Source organism: Talpa occidentalis, unplaced genomic scaffold (assembly GCF_014898055.3).
Source record: "Talpa occidentalis isolate TD23 unplaced genomic scaffold, MPIMG_talOcc4v2.1 talOcc4.4, whole genome shotgun sequence".
In the NCBI taxonomy this organism is placed as follows: domain Eukaryota; kingdom Metazoa; phylum Chordata; class Mammalia; order Eulipotyphla; family Talpidae; genus Talpa; species Talpa occidentalis.
Window position 1 is genome coordinate 33,362,228 of NW_023604295.1, and position 20,761 is coordinate 33,382,988.

The 20,761-nt window shown below is 39.7% G+C and overlaps 1 protein-coding gene across 1 annotated transcript; it reads left to right on the top strand.

Moving 5' to 3' along the window:
- Positions 1-729: 729 nt before the first annotated feature.
- Positions 730-18,311, top strand: KNG1 (kininogen 1). The gene is made up of 10 exons (XM_037526591.2): positions 730-942; positions 3,254-3,364; positions 4,368-4,452; positions 6,706-6,878; positions 8,216-8,323; positions 11,549-11,653; positions 12,548-12,703; positions 15,737-15,844; positions 15,961-16,029; positions 17,488-18,311. The coding sequence occupies exons 1-10, from the start codon at positions 748-750 to the stop codon at positions 18,295-18,297; spliced, it is 1,920 nt and encodes a 639-aa protein (XP_037382488.1). The 5' UTR covers positions 730-747; the 3' UTR covers positions 18,298-18,311.
- Positions 18,312-20,761: the final 2,450 nt, after the last annotated feature.

Here is a 20,761-nt window from a genome sequence, read left to right on the forward strand (position 1 = left end):
CCTACAAATAACTTTTCTGATAGAGGTAATGTTGGTTTATTCATTGTTCATATTTTAGGAATTGTCAGATTGCCCCCTTCAGGTGTAATTTCTGTAGTGCATACACCAGCAAAGCACCCATAGTCCACACCACCGTAGTCCATTGTGCCTCCTCCCTACCCTGTTCTCTCCCTCCCTCTCCCCCAGATTCCTCACTTCTACAGTCAACTTTCAAGGGTTAGTTTTTAAGTTGGACTTTATCTGCTCACTGAATAATAGTCCTTGTGTATATACAACATCTTCTTGATCCACTTGTCTCTGTCTGGGCACCTAGATTGTTTCCATATCTAGGTTATTGTAAACAGTGCTGCCATGATATTGAAAGTTGTCTGCATGTTGTAGTCACTGTTGCATTGCTGCTACATGCAGTTCCATGGGGATGACAGAGGTGGTTAGGGTTTTTTCTTACTCCTTTATAAGATTCTGCTCTGATTTGCTATATAAATTTATGCAATTACCTGGAACATGAGCTATGTGCCCACAGGCCTCCCAAATGCAAACAAGCAGGTCAATAACCCCAGTGTTGTAATGCTTGGACAGCCCAGCAGAGTCATTTGTCCTTTTGGAATAGGGCAAATAGTGTACGGGAGCAGGGATCCAATCAGCGCCCCAGAGTGCTAAGGCAGAGGAAATAAGAGGCTGGAGGTGGTTAAAATCAAGTTCCAACTCTTGGGGAGATATCCTCAACACTTAGGAGACTGTTAAGTCATGAGATTAATTACCATCCTTTTCCTCTGCTCCAGGCTGCTATCAAGTTTGAGCCAGGAGTCCTTCTCACAGGAAATTGGCTGCGATGATGAGGATGTATTTAAGGCTGTGGATGCTGCGCTGAAGAAATATAATGATGGAAACAAAAGTGGCAACCAGTTTGTATTGTACCGTATAAGTAATGTCACCCTGATTGTGAGTATTCTATGAAACCCTGACAGCATTTGAAATTTGCTTTCACTTGGAGCCCAGGCACCCTCCCCCATCCCCACCAACACGCTCCTCTCCCTCCTCCCCTCCCCCCACCAATCAACAGAACTGAAAACCGTAGGAAAAGTTTATAGCCCTTAGAAGGGACCACCGCCCTCTGACTGGTGGTGAGGGGTAGGGATGACTAGTCCCTGGGCACCAAGGCTGCCTCCCCAGGTGGGAAGAGAGGCAGAATCCTGGGGTGAAGTAGAACAAAGGTAGATGCAGTCATTTGAAAGGGACTTGCTAGAGAGGACTTGCTGGTGACTGTTAAAAAACCTCCAGACCTCAACTGGGGAGGAGTTCATAAGGGGAACTCCTACAAATACTATATGACCTTACTTATACCAGAATCTAAAAAAGTCAAATTCACAGAAGCAGAATGTAGCATGGTGTTTATAGGGGCCGGGTAGTAGGCAAAGTGGAGAGATTTTGGTCAAAGGGTATAAACTTTCAGTTGTAAGTTGAGAAAATTCTAGGAGCTGGTGTATAGTATTATGATTGCAGTTATAACACTGTATTTTAGATTTGAAATTTGTTTAAAAGTGATATTGAATGTTTTTACCATTAAAAAGCAATGAATGTATTAATTAGCTTGTGCCTGGTCATCACTACACAATGTACACATAAATCAATTTATGTTGTATACCTTAAATATATATAATTTTTACTTGTCAGTTATACTTTGATAAAGCTGTGAGAGAGGGGGAGTTAGGTCTAAATTAAGCCTGAAATGAGATTAGCATGGTTCTATGCCATAAACAAAGTATCTACCTTGAGGTCCATTTGCCTGAATACATCAAGGGTAACAGCTGTATTCTGGGTGGTTTTTAATATTTTTTTAATCACTGATTGATGTATGCAGGTTGGTGACAAATTCTGATAAGAAATTTCATATCAGAAATATAAATCTCTCAAATGAATTTCACTGTAAAATACTGTGTCTCTGTGATAGCTGTTTAATTGTTTACTTTGGTGAATAATAAAATCAGTCATTTGACATGAGGATTAAGACAAAAGCCCAGGAGGACAGCTTTTTCTGAAAATGAAAGGAATCATGTGGTTCCATAATCTAGAGTCATCAGGTAGGAGTTCCGCTTCTAGGTCTGTCCAGTGTGTTGGTGGCATCTTCACTGGCTGCCATGGCAGATGTCAACTTTCATTCAAAAATATCTGTAGAATCACTTATCTCTCCTTTCCAGTGTGACCACCGCCCACACTGCTACCACTTCCTGTTTTATTAAAATCTGAGACCTGGAGTGGACCTCAGAGAGGGCCTGTCTGACTCCAGCCCCTCCAGGTGCTAAGATTATGACCCACCAGGCTCTGAGAGAATGGCTCCTGGGTGTCAGGAGCCCAGGACCCTCAGCCTCTGCTTCTCCAGGTGGCAAGGCTGCCTCCTCCTGCCGTGAATGCTGGCCTCCTGGCTCTCACCTGCAAAGTGGGGGGCTGGACAACACCACCTCTGAGGTCCTGCATGCCAGGATTGTGCATTTGAAAGCTCATCCAAATTCACCACCTTTGAGTTTTAAAAGTTTTATTTACCATTATGACATGATTCAAATGTTGACAGTAAACACAAAATGCAAATAAACATACTAAACTCACCTAAATCCATCCTACTATCCAGAAATAACTGTTATCATTTTTTGCAAAAGTGAAAAAAGCCCTTTAATTTGTTTGTTATCTAACTATAAAACTAATATATTTTTGTTTAAAAAACAGCTTGGCAATTCAGGAATGTTTGTTTAAAGAAGAAAGTGAAAGACAGCTGTGATTCTACCACTGAGAGACATTTTAACCCCTTTGTAGCACAATTTTTCAGACATTTAAAAATCACATATCTATATATAAACTGATTTCTACAAATATGACCTAATGCTATGGATACTACTTTGTAACTCAAATATATATATATATATAAGTGTATATATATAAGTATATACATATATTCATAGAAGAAATTTGTTAACTGCTATATCCCCAATACTGGGCAAATAATTGCTCAATTTGTTGAAAAAATCAATTAACTCATATTCATATAATATGTATACATATATTAAATATATGTATATACATTATGAACATTTGTCTAAGTAAATATTTGTAACTTTTGGCATTTTTAATGCATGTTTGGCTCCAATTGTATCAAACCATTATTGAATATTCCTAACCACGACAGACCATACTCAAATGATTCACTGTTGGGTCACATCAGTAGGATGAACCTTTTGTATCTTTGGTTGCCTTTTTCCAGGATGACTTGAACCAATATTATTCCTTCAAGTACCAAGTCAAGGAGGGTGACTGTCCCGTTCAAAGTGGCAAATCCTGGCAGAACTGTGACTACAAACAATCTGCGGATGCTGTAAGTGTGTCAGCTATTTCCAAGCCTCTGGTTTTCTGTGTCAAGACTACCAGAAATTTCTTCTGGTGCTGGGATGAGAAATATTGTGAGTCTGTTTCTGAGGTTGCCCGTGAACCATCAAATGTACAGAAAAGTCCCATGCTTGATGTCTGTGTTGCCACATAGACATAAAGGGCAGGGAGAGGCCAGTGGTTAGACACGAGGAAAGTCCCCCTTGAGAAGGCGACTCTGCTGACCCCCTGGGACACGTGGACAGGCCCAGAGACATCAGAGCCCTTGGGCACAGGTGAAGGGCTGGTGAGAGGGGAGTGGGGCCCTTCCCTTCACAGGCCTAAGCTGGAAACCTCCCTGCCTCCAGCTAGCTGACCACTCTGAACTGGCTCCTCCCCTGTAAAGGTAGAGTTCACAGGGACCCCATGGATGGAGGGAGGAGGAAAGGAGACACCTCCTGCAAAGGACTTTGTTTTCATAGTAGCGATTATCTTAACCAAATGCCTGGCAAGGGCCTGCCACTCCACAGCTGGTTGTTTTGCCTCAATTCAGGGAGATTGCAGATGGGATCTTCTCAGCAACAAGCTAGTGTTTTCACTGTCATTGCATTCACCTCTTCAGTGTGAAACATGGGCATCTTCTACGCAGTTTGAACATGGAAACTGAAAGGTACATCAAGAGGAGAGTTAGAAGTTTGGTTCTAATGCACTGTGTATATTTTGTTAAAAAAGGAAGTATTTCCAGGCCTCAAAGCAAAGACTGAGATTTAAAGCCTCACCATTTATAGTGCCTCTCCTCCAAGCTCTCATGAATGTCAGTGGTTGGTAAAAAATGATCATTCCATTATACAAACATTCATTCTTTTGCCTCAGAATTCTGTTAGGAAAAATCTTAACAAGCCATTTTTTTAAGATGAAATTGTATTTAGTGTTAGTACTACCCGGATGTCCTCATCTGAAAGATTAAGATAAATGGTGTCTTTTATAACAATTTTTTTTTTTTTTTTTTTTAGTCCACAGGAGAATGCACAGTCACCGTGGCAAAATCCAGGAATAATAAATTCACCATAGCTACCCAGACCTGCCAGATCACTCCAGGTAGTGGATATATCTGGTGGGGCTGTTTTAGGGGGAGAATCAGTCATTTTTGTGTGCCTGGAGCAGAGCCAGGGCAGTGTCCCCTTCCTGCAGGGAGGGCAGCAGGAGCTGTGCCTTTTGCAGCCTCAGGGAGAGTGGGGTGGATACAACCCCACACTCCTGACCTGGGCCCAGGCTGCTGCCAGTCACCACCTCAGTGCTACCCCCACCCTCTCCCTGCAGTGCTGCATTGTATAGATGTGCAGTGGGGTCGGGGTGCGGAGTCCTGCTTTCAGTTGTAGGCCCCATCCCCGAGAGGAAAAAGCTTGAGGTCAGACTGGGCCCATATTCTTTAAACTTCTTTACCTTCTCGGCTTTCCTTTTTCATTGTCTTATAAAGGGGATAACAAGTGGCCTTCCAAGTGCCAGGATTGTTGCAGAAAAATGCTAGATGATGTACCTGAAGGTACAATCATACTAATGTATTAATTATAATCAGGATTCAGGTAATGTTAGCATTTGTTGAGCATTTATGTGTTATTTAATCTATAGTAGCTCCTTTAGTCCTCTATAAGGAAAATATTAACATTCCATTTTACAGATGAAGAAACTGAAACCCACAGCAATTTAGTATGTTGCCCAAAATTCCACAACTAATAATTAGCAGAGTTGGTAGAATAGACCCCAGATAAAAAAAAAACAAAAAAAAAAAACAAAAAAAAAATGCCTTACATATATAATTAGGAGCAATTTGTCAACACATTTCATCACTATTAGTACCTTCCCTAATGTAACAGAGGTGCTAGGAGGAAAAAATGGTCACATTTAAGTGATGTCAATCACAAAAACTCTGCTGGGATTTATCGTCTGCACCACTGAGTTTAGAAAATGAGGCCCTGAAACAGCATCTTCATCTCACTACAGAACATCACCATAGTGGTGGCTGTTCTGTGTTGGCCTTAGTTGTCCATATGAAAGCCACGAAAACTACACTCCTGGAGTTCTGGTTCTTGCAAAAAAGTCACATTTGAAGAAAAACAGCCCCCTCCCCCCCAAAAAAAAAAGAAAGAAAGAAAAGAAAAACAGTCCAAAACAGAAAAGAAACCATAAGTAATTAAATTCTTTTTTTTTTTTTTGGAGTAGTTTTTTATTTATTCAGTTTAGGAACTTTCTCTCATAAGCAAATTATAACATTATCCAGAATAGAGCATTATGTACTATGAGAGAAAACGCTCTTTGCCACAACTTTGGAAATTCCTTTAGTTTCATAGTCCCTTATCTGAAAGTTTTTTTGGTCAGTGGAGTTTCAGAATTCAAAGTTTTTAAATCTTTAGCTAAAGAAATCTCTTTGGAAATGCTAGAAAAATTTAAGGCAAGGAAGAAAACCATTTTGTTCCCAGAAAAATTGGTTTTATATTTTTCCCTACTCCTCTCACACTGAAAAGGCTGCTTCTTTTCTCTCACCCCCAGTCAGAGCTTCTTTGAAGTCAGAACCCACTTCTGTTTGTTTGTCTGTTTGTTTTTTCCATTACCCCTTTCAAATCCTGTCTTCATCTTTCCACATTCTTCCATCAGGAATTCCTCAATTTCAGATCCAATTCCCCTCTAGTTTTTTAACTTTACCCATTTTTCTGATTCAACATAACATCTGCATGTGGGGCATGGACTATGAGTTTTCACCTCATAAATCGTTTTCCTGACACACATACTTATGGAGAGAAAGCCAAGTAATATTTGAGGGGACTGACACACATACTTATGCAGAGAAAGCCAAGTAATATTTGAGGGGAGTTGAGTTGTCCTGCCAGCAGAGCTGTCAGACACTGCCCGTCTCCTGACCCTGTTTGGATCTTGCATGCTCAGGTATGGGGAGTCTACCAGAACCCCACATGGGGACTCAGCACCTGGCATCACAGCAGGGGCAAAAGGCATGTTTGGTGGATTGCAAAGTTACAAAATGTGTTATACCCCAAGTCAATCTTCATAGAGCTTTAATTAATACTCAAAAAAAAAAACCTGCAATGTTTTCATCTCTTATAGGATAAATTCATGTATCCTATAATTAAAGGACTTTAAAATAACCATAAAATAATTGTGCACAATGCTATACTATACATCTAAGACAGTCCGAAGGAAATAGCAGTTTTTTTCTCTCTGAATAAAAATAATTCATACCTGGATTTACTATAAAGTTTGTTTAACAGGACCTTCTAGATTGTCTGACTTGCTGGTTTTTTCCATTAATACTTCTTCTTTTGCCTGCTCTCTGTCAAGGGGAGGGCCCCATGTTGATGACCCGGTACAACTGCCTGGGTTGCAAGTACCCAGTATCAGCTGCAGACTCCCATGTGCACCATGCCCTGAATCAAATCATCACGCATTTTAACAACCACAGTTCGCATTCCCACCTCTTTGCTCTTAAAGAAGTAAAAAGTGCTTATAAACAGGTTTGTTCTTTCATTTTTCATTTTGCACAGTATTGTTAAAATTTGTTAGATTTTTGTGCTTAGGATTTCATCAACTGAAGTAAACTATTGGCTGAACAAAAACACGGGGTTCCACAGCTGGAGGGGAGGCCCTTCTGTGTCCTCTTCGGTCAAAGTGACCGAAGGAAACTGCAACATGTAAAGGCTCTGCGGTGGCTCGTCAGGCTCCCTGCTTGGAGATTTGTTTGGAATGAAAGGGTGGTCAGCATTAGAAGTTCTTTCTAGAGCTGGTGAAAGAAGTCATTCTGGCCTGAAGGTTTTAAGAAAACTCTAACACCACCTAGAAAAAGCATTTCCACTTTTTTGGAAATGCTAGAAAAATTTAAGGCAAAGAAGAAAACCATTTTGTTCCCAGAAAAATTGGTTTTATATTTTTCCCTACTCCTCTCACCCTGAAAAGGCTGCTTCTTTTCTCTCACCCCCAGTCAGAGCTTCTTTGAAGTCAGAACCCACTTCTGTTTGTTTGTCTGTTTGTTTTTTCCATTACCCCTTTCAAATCCTGTCTTCATCTTTCCACATTCTTCCATCAGGAATTCCTCAATTTCAGATCCAATTCCCCTCTAGTTTTTTAACTTTACCCATTTTTTAACTTTACCCAGAGACAAACATGGCTCCAAAATATTAAATTCTACCTTTAAAAAAGTTGGCATTGCTTTCCAGGCACCCTCTAAATTAGTTTCTGTATTACTGGGGGTTCGCGGGGAAGCAAATATCTATAGAACATCCTTTCATTGCCTCAGATCACTATGCCTTGGCTGACAATTGGCTGGGTCCATTGTAGTTCAACTTTAATCATGATGACTCAGCTTTGGCTGGCAACATTCCCTGCTTTTGCTCCGCCTTCCAACTTGTCTTCCTGAAGGATACATGAGCTGCTCAATTATGTCCATATCCAGCTATGATGGCAGGACTGGCCCACATTAAAGCAAGAGAAATGTTATTGCCAGCTAGTCCAAGGGCCTGAGGACCTAAAGGTTACTTGAGCTCTAAGTTTTCTTAATCTATCCAGTATAGCATTACTTCACAAAACGAAATAGAAAATATTTTCCTGCATCCTGGCTGAGTATCCATAGTAACTCCAACTATATACTGCTTTTCATTTTCAGATGAATGTGTGTATATTGTGATAAGGGTTGTGTGAATCATAAAATGCTCGATATTTTTTAGTAATGACTTTTGTCTATTAATAATTACAGTTGATACTTCTTGGGTGTTTATGATATGTGAGGCATTATCTTCATAACATTGTGAATAATGTTTCAACTGCCATTTAAATATTTGATCCAAAATTGTTCCAGGTGGTTGCTGGATGGAACTTTGACATTTCTTACTCAATTATGGAAACAAATTGTTCCAAGGCGGACTTTCCGTTATTAACTCCAGACTGCCAGATCCTGTCAGATGGCGTAAGTAAGCAACGATCTAATTATAATCTTTTTAGCATCGTGTGTCCAGGGTTTACAGGAGAACTCTCCAGCTATGTTAGAACTCTGCCACTAAAATGTTAGATGTCATTCACGATCCCTTGGGAAGGCTGAAGGTCACATCACTGGTCAATATGCCCTTACCTACATGATCAAAGAGTTTGCACATCTAGCAATAAGCACTTACAGAGATAACCAGGGACTGGGAATAGCGTGAGACAATGCAACATCATTGTCAAGTTTATCTTTCCCCATCTTCAAGTTTTCCTCCCTTTCCTTCCCCACATGCTCTGTCCCTCTGGTGTTCCAGACGCCCATTCAAGGCAGCTCCTCTGCTGGTACTGTCACCTTCCTTCCCCTCCTTTTGTCTTTAATAAACACATCCTGAGTCTCTATCCCTAGTGAACCTTTCCAGTATGATATCTTATTATTTGAACAAGATATTATGTTAATTATGTTAATCTGGGTAGCAGTAGTCAGTGCATATTAAGATGGCTAAGGCATAGGGGCCTCCCCTGGTGGTGCAGGCGGTTGAGCACAGCGCTGTGAAGCTGTCTGCAGTGTGGGTTCAATCCCAGCTGGCCGGCAAGAATCCCACATGGTGTGGCAGACCTCTCCTGTCTCACCCGCTGCTCCCCTTAGCAGTGTATTTCAGTCAGTCTGCCTGTTCTGTTCCCCACTCTGTCTCTGGTGAATCCTCTCACCCTCCTGCACATCTGGCCTGTACCCCGGTTCTTGTATGCATGAATAAATAAATCTTAAAAAAATAAAAAAAGATGACTAAGGCATAACTTTCTCTGGAGTATTTGCATTTCAGCAGAAGTCTGTGCTTTAAGCAAATGATTGTTGCAAAGCCTTTATCAATGGTAATTCTACACCTAAAATTCTATTAAATGCAAAAAAAAAAAAAAGAAGAAGAACTCCAGACTGCAAGAACCTAATTTCAGTGTTGTTATTATTAGGAAAACATTGGAAAATAAATTATTTTCAACATTATGGAGTAGTTAAGTAAATGACAGTATATCCATAAAATAGAAGATGATGCAGCCATCAAAAATTAAGTTGAAGTTTGATTAATCAATCAAAAAATTCAGTTTTTTGTGACATAGTAAAATGGTTAATGTAAACAAAATAGTTTCACATAAAACTATATACACAGAGTTGATACCAAATGCTGGCCTCAGTTTCCCTTAGCCAATAAGAGGAAACAAAGTTTGAGGGGAAGGAAAGTAATTTAATTTGTTGGCAAACTGAGGAGGACAGCAGAAAGACCACTGTCCTGCTCTTTGACAGAGTGCAGGGTTATTTATACAGAGGGAAAAAAAGGGGAGATGAGCAAGGGTCTGTAAATGGGAAGGGAAAAGGGGGGAAAGGTCAGCAAGTCCTTTTGATGCAGGCATACAGACATTTCTGAGATTTCCGGTGGGCGCCAGCTTGCTTTGTCAGCAACTGCTCTTTAACTCCCTTTCCTTGGACTTAAAGAATATAAACGTGTTAAATGCAACAGATAGGAATGCTTATCTGATGGGGCAGGAAGAGAAACCTGTCCTGTTTCACTGCATCAGTCATAAAAATACAGTGGGATAAATCTGAATGATTTGGGAAACAGCATTCATATTATAAAGGGATCAGTGCTTTATTGTGTGTCCTCGGTTATTTACATTTTAGTTTTCATTAAATACTTCTGACTTACAAATAGTTTTGTTTATAAGTGACCAAATCTATTGATATTTTCCTTCTAAATTCTTCCACCATGTGTTCAGCAGTTATTTTAGTTTTCTTTCTATTTGTCAATGTTTTCAGAAATAGTTTTAAATTTTATGTGGAATTAATTTTATTTGAGGGAGCCAACTGATTTTCCCCAAAGAGAACACCAGATATCTTAGGTTTCTTCCCTTCCACGCACATTTGAGATGACATTTCTCCCGTAGTGGTTTCATATGAAAGATCTGTCCTCTATTTTTGTTCCAAGGCCACCATTTGTTCATAGCCATAGCTTCAAAGTATATTTAAATATATGACTTACTGGTCTGGTATTTATATCTTCAAAACCAACCTTTCTTGTGACCTAATGTAAAGGTGATTTAAATTATTTTGTGCTCTAGCTATAAAAGTATTATAAATTGTGTTTTATATGAAAGTGCCATTTAAATAAATGCTTATTATGTTATTCAACTCTTTTATAACCATATTTTTTATCATCGGCCTTCCTTCATTAATAGCGTATATAAGGTTCTCCTACCGCATTTATTTTTATCCATTTCAACTCACATAGTTTATAGTTTCTACTTTATTTTGATTCCATACTTCTGGACTGTCTCTTTTAAAAGAATAACTTAATCTTTTCACTACCTTCATGAAATTTTTGCTATCTTGAATCTTATTATTCCCAGTATTAATAGTACTCTGCTCCTTTTTTGTTTGTATTTGCTTTCAGTTTCCTTTATCCTAGTATAAGATATTATTCTTTATTTTTAAGATACTCTATTTTAATATCATAGTGTTTATTTTATTGGTTTACAAATGTTTTGCATAATTATAATTTGAGGAGGGCAAGTTGACACGTCCCTATGTGCGCATGCCTCACTCACCTGCCACCAAGGCTCCAGTCGATGCCCGACCCCCTTTGTGTCCCTCAACCCCTTTCGCTTCCCTGATCCCCCTCCAGTAGCCAGTACATTTTTCACAGAGCCTAAGAATGATGTTGTTGTGCTTCATCAATTTTTTTTTCTACATCTATTTTCTGCAAGTGAGTGAAACCATCAGAAAACTGTCTTTCACTTTCTGACTTATTACAGTTTGCACAATCACTTCAAGATCCATCCATTTTGTACCAAAAGGAGCTTTCACGGATCATTTCTATAGTTTGTTACAAGATATTTTTCTTAAAGTTACAAACAATTGATTTTTTTAACTTATCTGAAAGTCTTTGCCTTTCTAAATGAAAATGTTGCCATTCATTTATATGGTTATTATTTCTACATTAGATTTCCTTGCCATCTTATTTCATATTTCTATGTATATGTGTATGTGTTATTATTTTTGATGCTATTACATAACTGTTTCTTATTCTTTTTTAAAACTAGACTTTCATTTTCTATGCAAAGATTCTAAAGTTAATCTGTTAGTAAATTTATTTCACTACTTGTATAAAGTTTCTTAAGAACATTTTTTAACTTATGCACTTGTGTACTTTTTTAAAACCAGGATCTCGCTGAATGCACAGATAAAGCATTCATGGACACTTCGCAAAGAATTTCTTCCCTCACACAGAACTGTGAACATTTTCCAGGTATGAGAAAACTCACATTGGTGCTTCAGTAGTGTGTGCTGAGCCACACCACTCTGGTCATGACACAGCAGCTGTGACATGGGCTCCCACCCTATGCTGCAAAGTCTATGTGGCCTCAGAGCCTGCTGAGGACACTGTACCTCATCTCTGCCGTGCTGTGGATGCTGTACCCCATCTCAGCCCTTCTGACAATGCTGAACCCCATCTCTGCCCTGCTGTGTGGCAGCAGGTGGAACTGAGAGTGCTCGCCCAGGGGTCCACAAGGGATATTGTGCCACAGGGGAACTTTCTGTTCTCTGAGCCTGCTGGGCCTCCTTGTTACGAGATGTCCCTAAGCCCTGGGATATTCAGTTAGGTAAAGCTGACCACATTTTTAACTGCTCAGAATAAAATCCTCTCAATTAAAGTTTTTCTTTCCTCTCTCTCCATGTTATAATCAGGAAAATGGTTGAGTTTATGATCAAGTCAGTATTTCTATACCAAGAGCTGGCTTTTATCCCACCTGCAAGATAGTTGTATGGACTCCACAGTAAGTAGCATTCCTGAAGCTGCCAGCTCACCGGGAACAAAGGACTTAAAATTTTCCCATTAGAGAGTGATCCCTTTAAGTTAAGAATTAATTGCCTTTGACAGTCTCCAACAAAAATACATAAGTTATGAAAAGCACACCATTTTGGTTGAGGCATTAAGACCTTCTGATTGGCTGATTCCCTAAATACCCTGGGGTCAGAGGAGAGAAGTAAGAGGAAAGGCAGCAGGCAAAGGCCAGAAAGTCAGCCTCCACCTACTCACCCCTTGGGCAGCCACACGACCCTCTGTAAATGGATACTGGATCATGAATGAGACAGGTGCAAGGCTAGATTGCTCCTTCTCTGTACACACTTCCTTAAAACCTGATTCTTTCAGCGGTGAAGATTACTCCCACAAAGTGCGCAGACTGTCCCAAAGAGATCCCTGTCGACAGTCCAGAATTGAAAGAGGTTCTGAATCATTCTGTCAAAAAGCTGAATGCAGAAAATAATGGAACTTTCTATTTCAAGATTGACAATGTGAAAAAAGCCACAGTTCAGGTCTGTAAATTATGCTACAAATATAGTTATCTTGCAGCCTGGGTGCAAACTGCTTACTGATTGTACCAAGATCTTGGTTCTGGATTGGGAAATAATATAGCAGATGAATGAAATTTGAAAGATATGAAGTTCACATAATAACCTCGCTGCAAGCTTAGTGTGTGATCCTGAACAAGTCACTCAGAATAGTCTCTCCATTTTCTATCTGTAAAGTCTGCAGTGATGATCAAATAAGGGGATGTGTGGTCATCACTTTTTAAACTCTCAGGTGCTATATAAATACTAGTAGCTGTTACATGATTAATCAAATTCAGGGCTAAGAAAGGGAAGACTTATTTTATGCCTTTCTAATTTCATCTCTCATTGTAACATACTTAGTTCTTTGAGCTCAGTCACAACAGTGAGTTGCTATTACCCAGACTCTTCACATTTTCATATCCAAGTCATTTTTCCCCAATCTCCCTGTCTGGGGTAACCACTGGGGTGTCCTCTGTCTTCCACACCTGTCAGCAGAGGATAAGGTGAGCCCTGGTCTGGGGCTCAGGACACCCAGCTCTATCACTTATCCAACCACTCACGTCCTGGATGCCCCTGGACTGTCCTTCAGGCTCATGCGGTCTTTTTGGCCCCATCTCTAGCAGAAGTAGCTGGTTGAGTGGAGCCCAAATCCCTTCCAGCTCCAGGGCCTCCCTGGTGGCGCAAGATCTTAAGCACCGCACCATGAAGCAATCCACAGCCTCTGCAGCACGAGTTCCATCCCTGGACGGCCAGGCAGAAACCCACATGGCGAGGCATACCTCTCCTGTCTCCACTGCTGCTCCCCTCAGCAATGTATTTCAGTCAATCTGCCTGTTCTGTTCCCTACTCTGTCTCTGGTGGTTCCTTTCACCCACCACATCTCTGGCCTGTACCCCAGCTCTTTTTTATGCATAAATAAATCTTAAAAAAAAAATCCCTTCCAGCTCCAACAGCCTAATGTAATTGTGGCATATTATTATTACAGAACCTCAAAACTGGTTTCCTTAAACACAGGCTTTAAAAAAAATAATCAAAATAGAACCAACTGTCAGACCAAGCCAACATTATCTTTATAATCTGGACAAAAAGTCTTACTAAGAAAAGTTCATGCTTGGGCCTCCCCAGTGGCGCAGCAGTTTGATCCCCGGCCATTGGGTGAGGGTCCCACATGGCGCGCAGACTTCTCCTGTTGCCGGCTGCTCCCCTCAGCAGTGTCCTTCATCTTTCTAATTTCCTGGGGAAATAATCAAACTGTGTTAAAATAAATCAAAAACTGACACTTTAATCTCTCTACTTCTCAGGCACTTAATTTCTGTCCTGGACACAACCCTCTTCCTGATTTCACTGGCATATGACCTACATAAAGTTTCCTTGAAGGGGATCCCAAACCATGCTACTCTTTTATTTGTCATTCTACTTGTTCTCACTTTGTATTTCTGCTTTCTTGTGAAATTCCTTTATTCTTAGTGATGACAGAACAGTCCAAAACTATGCCATATATTGAATGTCAGTGTTTTAGTCTTGAGAGAACCAGCTATTCTCAAGCATGACTATCTAGTCCTCTTAGAAGTTATATCTGTCATTGCAAATTAACTAGTTAACATTATAGAATATGTGTGTTTGTTTATGCTAATGATGAACAACAATAGGTAATGTTGTGTATTGAGGAAAATGACTTACCTTCAGTTGCTAAATCAACATAAAGAGAAAAATTAAAGAGATAGGGAAGATGTTGTGGTTTGCCTTAACAAAAAAAGTGGGATTGTACTCTACACTAACTTCACTCTACAGATCATTTTTCAATAATGATCATCCCTCAAGGTCACAGATCCCTGTGATTATTCCTTTATGAAGCTGCATAATCTCTCTCTCTCTCTTACACACACACACACACACACACACACACACTTAAATCCTGGATTAAGTGCTCAATAACTTGGTGTAGAATTGGGTAATGTCAGCTAACTTTTTAAAATAATTTCAAAACATTATATCAAGTGCCTTTTTCAAGTATGTAAGAGATATAGGAATAGCATTAATAAATGTTGAAAATATCACAATTGTGATTTTGTTGAAATCAGAGTATTTTATAAAACACAATGAGTTTAATTTTTACAATAAATAAATTGTGTGCTTCTTTACAACCCTCCAGAAAAGAAGAAAAGGACTTGAACCACAAATTGCTTAATGGAAAACAGCATTGTATCATGATTTAAACTATCACTGGCAATGAAAATAGTTTTCTAATATAAAAAAATTAACAGGGCCTCCCTGGTGGCACCTGGGGTTAAACATAGTACTGTGAAGCTGTCCACAGCCTCTATAGTACCAGTTCTATCCGCCCCCCTGCTCCACCCAGCCATGGAGCTACCACATGGTGCAACAGACCTCTCCTGTCTCACCTGCTGTTCCCCTCAGCAATGTATTTTCAGTCTGCCTATTCTGTTCCCCACTCTGTCTCTGGTGAATCCTCTTACCCCCTGCACCTCTGGCCTGTACCCCAGTTCTTGTATTCACAAATAAATACATTTTTTTTTAAATTAAGAGAAGCAAAACTGAAAACCCAAAGAGTTTTCCTAATCATGTCATTTAATTAACATAATATCCATAGTGAGACTGTTTTTCTGTTTCAAGATTTAGCAAGACAAGTCATGTATAGAGAAAATGTTTTAAGTTTTTCTTCCTACTCCTTTTAGATTCCAGTACAACTTGAACCTTGAATTACCCGTGAATTTTGTAGTTGTTGAACAATGAAACTCAGAAAATTATAAACATTACATCCTGCTCTTCTTTTCCCATTAGGAAAAGAAATAGGACCAGCCAATAGTAAAATATTTCACACATGCATATAAGCCAGAAGTTTTGCTGTCAGACATTTGAATGATTTGTTATAGCTCCTAATTAGCATGTAATCAAAATGTCAGTGTTCTCTCTTTTTGTCCTTAGAGTAGAAGCAGATATTGGATACAATTTTATTTAGGCTGTATACCTACTTTATTCTAATTAATTTTCCAGGTGGTGGATGGAAAGAAATACTATATAGAATTCACAGCCAGGGAAACCACATGTTCCAAGGAAAGTAATATAGAGTTCTCTATTAGTTGCGAGACCAAAGAACCAGGGGTAAGCAGTAATGCAATTGTCTACTTATTTCCTGGAAGCTTATTTGATGTTTCAAACTTGGTTAAGTATCTCATGAATAACAGTGTTTTCTCTTTTGGCTTCTGTTCTCTTGATAGAAAGCTCTAATCTGTAATGCTTGGATGAACAAAATTGAACTGACTGTCAACTGTAAACCAAAAACAATGGTATGATTCTGATTATAGTCAGCTTGGAGTCAACTTGGCTCATTCGAAAAGTGATATTCAGGGTTTAACATGAACTATTAATGAAATGAATTGGGTCACTATTTTTTACCAATGGGAAGAAATCTCATGTTTCTCTGTTTACTCTCTTTTGTGGCTGGAAATGAGAACAGCAGTCCTCTTAATACTAGTTTCATCTAATTACTAGTTTCATCTAATTACCTCTTAACACTAATTTCATCTTAACGCACATTGCCAGTGTCCAGGGAGAGATAGATTCTCTCCTCATACTGTGCAGACCCTGCTGTGGAGTGCTAACACTAGCTGCACACCTTCCTGGGGTGTCTGAGATGAGGAACAGGACTCTACTGCCCTCTGTTTAGAGCTCAGGATCTTGGGAGAAATGCAGATCTCAGCCCCCAAGCTGCATCTTCTGAGTCAAAACCTGCATTTTGACACCATCCCCAGGGAATCATACCCATATTCAAGTATAAAAAGCATAAGTTTTCATTATTTTTTAAAATTCTTAATAGAATTCTGGGAGGTGAGTAGTATTTTCCCCATTCTCAAGATAAGACACTAAAAATTAGAAAGATCTATGCTCCTAGAGTAAATAATAACATTACCAAGTGCATCCTCAGTCCTACGCTCTGCACTGAGGAATTCAAATGCATTTTCCTCCTGAACCCTACAAGAAAGATGCTGTTATTTTTAGTGTGCAGTTGGAAAAAGTGGTGCTTGGTTCAAATCCAGATCAAACCAGGCTCCACCCTGTTTGCCAAGACTCCAAAAACTGTGCTCTTTATACCACTGAATCCTGCCTTAACCACCACACAGGTAGTAACAGTATAAGGATAAATAATCCACAAATCCATATCTTCATTACAAATTGCCTCTTTTTACTTTTTGCTGATTTAGGTTTTTTTGCTCTGCGTTGGTTATACATAGTCTAACACAAGCAATATAGTCCAAAGACTGCATGGCAAGCAATATAGCCCAAAGACTACATGGACGTGTCTTGAAGTGTTCTCCCCAAGAAAGTATTTCTGGATATGTTAAGCCTATATGTTCAACTCATGGAGCCAGTTAGAGCTTTTCAGGATGAAAGCAGTAATTTTGGTAATAGAAATTGTATCAATTAATAATGTGTTACAGATTTATATAATCAGAAGCTTGGAAGTTACCCTGATATTATATATTTTTTCCAGATGAAATAAAGACTTCCCAGCTTGCTTTAGTATATTATTAAAAACAATAATTAATGTCTAAAAATTATAGTTAATCAAAAAAGGAAAGGATATTATTCATTCCCATACTTTCCAGAATAAAAATATAGTATTTAAAATCTGGCAAAGACAAGCACCCTGTAACTGAGTTAGCCTTGCCTGGTCTCTGTCTCTTCTTTCTTCATTGACAGTGTGCTTTTCAGAGTAATGCATTCATCTTAATATTTCTGTTTAGATTATGATGAGGAAAAGGCCTCCAGGTTTTTCACCTTTCCGATCAGCAATGATGGATGGAATAGAAGAAACAACTGTAAGTTCACCACACACTTCCATGATACCTGTACAAGATGAAGAACAGTATTCAGAAAAAAGCCAAGAACACACTCATGGGCATGGCAGGGCCCATAAAAAACAAATAAAACATGGCCTTGGTCATGGCCATAAACATGAGCATGGCCAAGGCCATGGACACATAAGGGGACATGGCTTTGGTGTTGGACATCAACGGGAACTTGACTATGATCTTGAATCCCAAAGGAGACATGGATTTGGCCATGGACATCAAAGGGGTCATGGCCACGCCCATGGGCATAAACATGAGCATGGTCATGGCCATGGAAAACACAAAAATAAAAACAAAAGCAATGGAAAGCACAAAGGAAGGAAAACAGAGCATTTGGCAATCTCTTCTGAAGACAGCACTACACCTTCTACACAGACACAAACGAAGACAGAAGGGCCAACGCCCACTCCTTCTTTAGCCCAGCCAGAGGTAACAGTCACCTTTGCTGACTTTCAGGACTCAGATCTCTTTGCAGCGGTGATGCCTAATCCATCACCAGCTCCCACAGAGAGTGATGATGATTGGATCCCTAACATCCAGGTAGAACCAGATAGCTTTTCCTTTAGCCTGATACCTGATTTTCCAGAAACAACTTCTCCCAAATGTCCCGGGCGCCCCTGGGAGCCAGTTAATGAAATGAATCCAGCTGTGGAAATGAAAGAATTTCATGATTTTGATCTTTCTGATGCGTTGTATAAGTAATGCTGCCCTGGTTATTTCTTTAGCACTTTATCACCCTCTTCCCCCACTGTCCCAATATCCTGATATCATGTCCCAAACCACATAAAACTTCAGAAGAGCCTAGAGGAAAGTAGTGATCCTCTCAATGCCAACACCGTCAATCTCTATGGACAACGTAAAACTAAAAAGAATCTAAATCCTTTCTGAGTCTGCCTCACAAGTTTTCCTAACTGGCACAGAAAATGAACAAAATAATTTGCTTTTCTGATAACAAATCTATACCTTAAAACAAGTGTAACTGATTTTGACAATCTAAATAAACTGGCATATGGTTCCTGAATCCATGAGAAAATAAAGAAAGTCAAGAGATCGAATGGTGAACTTAATGGGGCAAATAATAATAATCTCCAAAGGTCAAAGAAGAACAATAGAAAGAAAGACAGACTGGTCAGAGGGAGGAAAGTGGAAAGTCAATGAATTGTCATCTGTTTATAATATGGGCTATACTATACCATATAATTACTCCCACTTCACAAAGCTAAAAATCCTCTTTCTCCATAAGAGTGTTTCTCATAAGTCAACAGTTTCTGTTTATTCATTAACTTCATTAACTATTCTTTGCAATAGGCTCAAAAAAGAGTTTTCTGTTTGTTGCTGAGGCTAGATTGAGTAATCCTTCATTTTCAACAGATTTAAGTTTAATGAAAAATAACGGAAAACAGAAGAAGAAATACAGAGGCAGGCTTGCTAAGAAACTCCCCTTTTTTAATAATAAAGGAATATCACAAGATGTGATACAAATTATTCCAGGACAAAATGAAGAAACAAAATGAGGAAATGCCTCTATGGCCTTACTTTATAATCACATCATCTTTTTGCTACTACAATGAAGAGCTGATTTTTGCAAAAGAGAAAATTTCATTGCCTTATCATGAGAAGGAGACGTACATTTTATGACTTATGCTGTGATTTTGCCTTGAGAAACAAAATAGGGCTTTAGAAGCTACATTCACCTGCGCATGTGTGCACCACTGCCAATTCACTTTATTGGCAAGGTTCTGAGCCTGAGTTTAAAATCTTTCCAAATATTATCTGTATTTGTAAATAAAGAATCAATGATATCAGGAAAAAAAGGCTCATCTTGTCAGCTTCATTTTTCTTTTATTGAATGCTAACATCAGATTAACAGAGTTCTGCTATATTTGCAGGGGCTCCTAAAGTCCTGTGAGTACCGGGTCCATCCTCGGGAGGCAGGGGCTGGTGCAGCTCCTGAGAGTGAGGCAGCGCCCCCACAGCAGGCACAGTAACCCCACCAGCCCCTCTCAGCAGCCCCGAGTGCACAGACAAGAAGATGAGATGGAATTTAAGTAGAGAAGAATGTCATTTCATCACTCTGTTGCTGAGCCAAATAAAGTTCTGTCTTGATAGTCTCAGTCCTGATTAATTCACAGTGGTTTCCTTTCAACCACACCCTCCTGCAACAGTCAAGTGATGGAGTGCCATGGCTTGCGCTGCAGGGGCTCAGAGCTTGCTTCTGAAGCACCCTTGCTGATCAAGGCAAGAATCCCGTAGTTGGGGCTTAACAACAAGACCCTGTCATGTTGTTAAGTAAGGTTAGCAGGTCATGTGCCTATTACCAAATACCAGTCTGTCTCCCTTCCCTTAGCCAATGAAAGGAAACAGAGTTTGAGAAGGAAAGCAGTTTGTTTACAAATGGAGAAGGGCTGCAGATACATGTCTTTAAGATCACCATCCTGCTCTTTGGCATAGTGCAGGGGTATTTATCCAGAGTTATAAAGGAACAAGAAAGGGGGAAGGGAATGGACAATGGTCAGCATCTCATCCTTGTGACACAAGAATCTGGAGGTTTTGGGGGGGAAATTTAGGTTGCAGCTTGCTTTCACTGTCACCTAGTGGGACAAAGAGAGAAGTGCTTCCTTGACTTATTTCCACAAGCATTATGAGGACACTGTCTACCTGTTTTTCTCATCCTCTCCTGATTTCCAGCCCAAAGTGAAGAGTAATTTATCTTATTTTATCATTGTTTCTTATGATCCAGATAATAACCAAAAAATAAAAAAATTCCATGTTAATAGGATGTCTACCGGGCCTCCCCGGTGGCGCAGCAGTTGAGCGCTGGGTTGCGAAGCTGCCCGCAGCCTCTGCAGCACCGGTTCGATCCCCAGCTGCTCCCAGGCCACCGGAGGAGGGTCCCGCATGGCGCGCAGACCTCTCCTGCCACCCGCTGCTCCCCTCAGCAGTGTACTTCAGTCCTTCTGCCTGCTCTGCTCCCCGCTCTGGCTCTGGTGAATTCTCTCACCCTCTCGCGCTTCTGACTGTACCCAGTGCTTGTATAAATAAATAAACAAATAAACAAACAAACAAACAAATAAATAAATAAATCTTTTTAAAAAATAGGATGTCTACCAACTTCTCATTATCAGAAAATCTTTTTGTTTTTATTATTTATTTTTATTTTATTTTA

Coding starts and splice junctions, on each gene's coding strand:
- KNG1 (XM_037526591.2), top strand. CDS start 748: ATGAGATTAATTACCATCCTTTTCCTCTGCTCCAGGCTGCTATCAAGT. Junction 11,654..12,547: donor GTATGAGAAAACTCACATTG/GTGCTTCAGTAG, acceptor TCAGCGGTGAAG/ATTACTCCCACAAAGTGCGC. Junction 15,845..15,960: donor GCGAGACCAAAGAACCAGGG/GTAAGCAGTAAT, acceptor TTCTCTTGATAG/AAAGCTCTAATCTGTAATGC.